This window comes from Sesamum indicum, unplaced genomic scaffold, assembly GCF_000512975.1.
Source record: "Sesamum indicum cultivar Zhongzhi No. 13 unplaced genomic scaffold, S_indicum_v1.0 scaffold00292, whole genome shotgun sequence".
NCBI classification, from domain to species: domain Eukaryota; kingdom Viridiplantae; phylum Streptophyta; class Magnoliopsida; order Lamiales; family Pedaliaceae; genus Sesamum; species Sesamum indicum.
Window position 1 is genome coordinate 11,001 of NW_011628186.1, and position 5,537 is coordinate 16,537.

General features: G+C 48.7%; 1 protein-coding gene across 1 annotated transcript; it reads right to left on the minus strand.

The window, feature by feature from the left end:
- Positions 1–2,087: 2,087 nt before the first annotated feature.
- Positions 2,088–5,159, minus strand: LOC105180037. Its single transcript, XM_011103704.1, has one exon. It carries the CDS (start codon positions 5,157–5,159, stop codon positions 2,088–2,090), a length of 3,072 nt encoding a protein of 1,023 aa, XP_011102006.1.
- Between the last annotated feature and the right edge of the window lie 378 nt (positions 5,160–5,537).

A 5,537-nucleotide genomic window follows, 5' to 3' on the forward strand; every position in this document is an offset into this window, starting at 1 on the left:
TTTGTTTGAGTGCGTCTTTTTCAGATCGCATGTTGGACGCGTCTTTTTTAGTTCGCGTTCTTTTTCAGTTCACGTTTTGTTTGAGTGCGTCTTTTTGTGATCACACGTTGGACGCGTCTTTTTCCGTTCGCGCTTTGTTTGAGTGCGTCTTTTTCAGATCGCATGTTGGACGCGTCTTTTTCAGTGCGCGTTTTGTTTGAGTGCGTCTTTTTCAGATCGCATGTTGGACGCGTCTTTTTCAGTTCGCATTTAGTACTTAGAAGATTCAAGTAACCAATGACAATAAAGACATAGGAAGATGTACACACGAAGATAAGCGTGAAAATAATACAGTTTTATAAATCACGTTGGGTAAATTATAGCAAGTACAAATTTTGAATCATTGATACGTTCAGCGATGATGGTGCCCAATATACAAGACATGATCTTCCTAACCTTTATATATAATTGGTGGCCTTTTGGGGGCCCTCGAATGTGATTTTTTCATTGATAGCCTTTCACAGGCTCCTTGTTCGATCTCTTCGTTGGCCTTTCACAGGCTCCTACGATCTTGTCGTTGATGGCCTTTCACAGGCTCCTTCATTCGAACTCTCGGATTCAAGCATAAAACTTCTTCAGGTTCTGTATGTTCCAAGGGCGCGGCAAGTCTCGACCCTGCATGTCTTGCAGCCTGTATGTGCCCTTCTTTCTAATCTCGGTCACTTTGTACGGTCCCTCCCAGGGTGGTTCTAACTTCCCTACGTGCTTGGAGGCTTCTACCTTCTTCAACACGAGGTCTCCCACTTGCAGTTGGCGTGGTCGAATTCTTCGATCCTGGCTTCTCATCATCAATCCCTTGTGGTGTAGAATCTTTGCGTATGCTGCGTCTCTTCTTTCTTCGATCATGGTGAGGTTGAAGCTTCGTTTCTGCTGGTTAGTTTTAGGGTCATACATCGCTACCCTTTGGGACTCTTCCCCGATCTCTGCCGAGATGATAGCTTCCGTCCCGTATACTAGGCAGAATGGGGTCTCTCCTGTTGCGTTTGCGGTGTGGTCCTATAAGCCCATAGGACCCCTGATAGTTCATCGACCCACGGTCCTTGATTCTCCAGCCACGTTTTCAAGTGTTGGAGGATCGTTCGGTTGGTCACCTCTGTTTGTCCATTGGCTTGCGGGTTCGCAACTGCTGTGAAATGTTGTGCGATCTTGAGCTCCTTGCACCATTCCGTGATTTTCCTTCCCTGGAATTGGGTACCATTGTCAGAAATTAATACACGGGGCAGACCGAACCTGCAGATGATGTTTTTCCAAATGAAGTTGATGACTTCTCTCTCGGATATCCTCGCGACCGCTTTCGCTTCGACCTACTTGGTGAAGTATTCTACTGCCACAATGATAAACTTTTTCTAGGCCTGTGCTGGGGGAAAGGGTCCGACGATATCGATTCCCCATTGGTCAAATGGACAGGCTATCTTGATAGGTTCCATCGGGATTGCAGGTTGATGTATCAGGGTCGCATATTTTTGGCAGCTCTCACACTTCTTTACCAACTCTTTGGAATCCTTTGCCAGCGTAGGCCAATAGAATCCTTGACGTATTATCTTCTGAGCCAGCAATCTCGCTCCCGAGTGGTTACCACAGCTTCCTTCATGAATCTCCCGCATGACGTATAGGGCTCTTTCCTCGTCTTAGCACTTCAGGAGGGGCCCATCAACTGTTCGTTTATAGAGCTGTCCAGACAACATGGTGAATCGAGTGGCTCGGAATTTAACTCTCTTTGCAGCGATGGGGTCAGCTGGCAAGGCGCCATCCTCGAGATATTTGACGATCTCGTCCTTCCATGATTTTGGTTTCGCGACCATCTGAACATCTGCTCTGCTCGCGATGCATGGTCGCCCTCGAACCAGGGCGGTAATCTTGCGATCACCAATCCCTTCCATGGCAACCCCAAATTTGGATAAGGCGTCCGCCTTGTCGTTTTCTGCTCGAGGGACCTGCAAAACCGAACATTTGTCAAATTTTCTCATCCACTGCTGGGCAATTTCTTTGTAAGATGTTATCATTTTCTCCCTTGTCTCATACGTCCCTTCAATCTGCAGCGCGATTAGCTAGGAGTCTGTGAACACCTCCAAATCTTTGGCGCCTGCCTGGGAAGCAAGCTCTAGCCCGAGAACGAGCGCTTCGTATTCGGCTTCATTATTGGTCACAGGGAAGGACAGACGAGCCGCTACCTCTATCTCGATTCCCTCTGGTCCCCGGATCCATACTCCTGCTCCTCCACTATTGGCATTTGAGGCTCCGTCCACATGTAGCATCCACTTAGAGGTTTGCCCCTCAACGACCATGGGTAACTTGGGATCGCTTGCGAGTTCTATCACAAAATCCGCTAGTATCTGCGCTTTTTGGGCCGTTCTAGGTCGATACTCGATGTCGTATTGCCCCAGCTCTTCCGTCCACTTGATCAACAGACCTGACGCCTCAGGTCGCGACATTATGTGCTTCAAAGGGTAGTTCGTTAGCATGATCACCTTATGCGACTGAAAGTATGGTCGTAGCTTTCGGGCGGTAACTACCTGCGCGAGGGCTAACCTCTCCATCTCCGTGTATCTTAATTCGGCACCTTGGAGCATCTTACTCACATAATAAATGGGATTCTGTTGACCTCCATCTTCTCTTACCAGTATCGAGCTGACTGCATTTTCCGACACGCCCAGGTAAAGGAACAGTTCCTCTCCCTCTTTCGGGTTTACTAGTAAGGGAGGTGTTGTCAGGTATTCCTTCAGCTCTTGCAAGGCCTTCTCGCACTCCTCACTCCATTGAAAATTTTTAGGTTTCCTCAGAACCTTAAAAAAGGGGAGACTTCTGTCTGCTGATCGCGAAATAAACCTGCCCAGGGAGGTGATCTTTCCTGTCAACTTCTGAACCTCTTTGATCGTAGTTGGTGATCGTAGATTCATGATGGCTTGAATTTTTTCTGGATTAGCTTCGATCCCACGCTCGCTGATCATGTATCCTAAAAACTTTCCTCCTCCTACTCCGAATGTGCACTTGTCTGGATTGAGCTTCATTCCGTACGATCTCATGATAGCGAATGCTTGGGCTAGATCTGCGAGGTGATCCTGCAACCTCTTGCTCTTTACGAGCATGTCATCCACGTACACTTCCATCGTTTTTCCGAGCAGGTCGCCGAACATCCTTTTAACCAGGCGCTGGTATGTTGTTCCTGCATTGTTTAAACCAAAAGGCATCATATTATAACAGTAAATTCCCTTCTCCGTGATGAAAAAAGTCTTATCTCTATCTTCCCCTGCCATGTGGATCTGGTGATACCCTTGGTAGGCATCCATCATCGAGAACATCTCGTACCCTGCTGTAGAATCCACCATGACATCGATCCGGGGCAGCGGGTAGGGATCTTTTGGGCATGCCTTGTTCAGATCTGTAAAGTCCACGCACATTCGCCATTTCCCGGAGGATTTGGGGACAAGCACTACATTAGACAACCAATCAGTGTACTGAATTTCCGATACATACCCGGCTTTGAGTAGCTTGTCCACTTCCTTACGGATGATCTCATTCTTGTCGTACCCGAATGACCTCTTCTTCTGCTTCATGGGTCGCATGGTTGGATATACGTTTAGCCTGTGCAGTATCACCTCAGGGTCGATTCCCGTTAAATCAGACGGTCCCCATGCGAACACGTCCATGTTCTCCCTTAGGAAATTGATCATTGCCATCTCCCTCTCTTTCATGCTCGCGCCTATCTTGGTAGTTTTGTCTGGCTTACCCGGTGTGAGCTGCACAACCTTGTATTCTTCGCTGGGCTTCAAATGTTCGGCCTCGTAGGGTCGAGGTTCAGCGTCTTCCTTGACCTTTCTCTTCTTCGCTCCGGGTTCTCCTTTCAGTGATAGATTGTAGCATTTTCGAGCTTCTTTCTGATCGCATACTACCTCTCCGACTCCGTTATCCGTCGGGAATTTTACCTTCATGTGGTAGGTGGAGATGACGGCCCTGAATGAATTCAATCCCGGCTTGCCCAATATCACATTGTATGCAAATGGTGTGTCTACCACCAAAAATTTCACCATTGTGGTCTTCCACCTCGGTTCGTCTCCCATGGACACTGGCAACTCGACCATCCCTAAGGATGCCACTTCGCTCCCACCAAATCCGACCAGCGGAGTTCTGTCCGGCTCTAACCGAATATTTTCCAACCCCATTTTATCAATCACTCTTTTGAAGATGATATCTGCAGAGCTCCCACTGTCTACCAAGACTTTGTGAACTGTGAAATTTTCTATATCCAGTCTGATGACGATCGGGTTATTCATCTCCCCGGCCTCGTCTGGCTTGTTCGAACTGTTGAAAGAGATGGCCTCCTCTTCCTCTACCTTCAACACGAACTCTCTCCCCCTGCTCGAATTCATAGTCCGTGCGCACCTCTTTCTGTCCCTGTTCGAATTACCCGAGCTAGAACCTCCTGCGATCGTGTAGATCACCCCTTTAGTTGGAGCGTTATCTCCAGTGGGTTGAGCTTGTGCCGACCTCGAGGGCCCAGGGTTTTGATCTCGGTTTCTCGACCTGCTCCTCCTGGTCTCCCCCCTGCCAGCCTTGCAATTCTGGGGGACTCGGTCCCTGAAGTACCCTTGCCTCACTAGCCTTTCGATTTCATCTTTTAGTTGGAAGCAGTCTTCCGTATTGTGTCCCCTCTCCCGGTGGAACCTGCAGTACTTGTTAGAGAATTTTTTGGAGGGGGTATACCTGGTGTGCCTCGGCCACTTGAGAACATCAGCATTCTCGACCATCATCAACGCCTTTTCCCGCGACATCGGCAATGGGGTGTAATTGCAGAAGGGTGAATTTTTGTTGTGCGCAACTATTTCACCTCGCTTTTTTAGTTCGTCTATCTGTTTATTGAGGCTTTCTATCTGCTTCCTCACGCTCTCTACCTCCGCACGCGAAATTACGGGTTCCCTTCTCTTCGCGCGACCGTGGCTGCTGGAGCCGGCCTCAGATGATGCCGGTCGCTTGTTACGGTGCTCTTGCTTGCCTTGCACCCTTGACTCCCTTTGCGGTTCGGTATTCTCGAACAACTGCCTTCTCGCTGTTTCTTTGACCAGAGGAGTCGTGGTCCTTCTCTCGTATTCCTCGATCGCCTTCCGGCTAGCTTCTTCTATCATTTTCTGCAATTCGTCGGGAGTTAGCTGTATTGTCGCGCCTGCTCCCTTTCTTGGTGTTCCTTCTTCCCCGGCGTTTCTCCTCGATGAACCTTCTATTGTGATAAGGATTTCTCAGACGTTCCCACAGACGGCGCCAACTGATCCGGGTCGAATTATTCGATCTCCTGAGACGATCTCACTGCAGATGGATTAACTCTTCCGAATCAGATTTTGGGTTCCCTGAGAATGAGACACGAACCGTGAGCTCGTCGGGCACGTCCCCGACAATGACCCTTCGACGCTCAAGTTAGGTTGATCGAGAGAAATATATACGATCTCAAAGTTCGAGCTCAATTAATGCACAACCGTTACCTCATTTATGGCGCATCGGGGTCTATT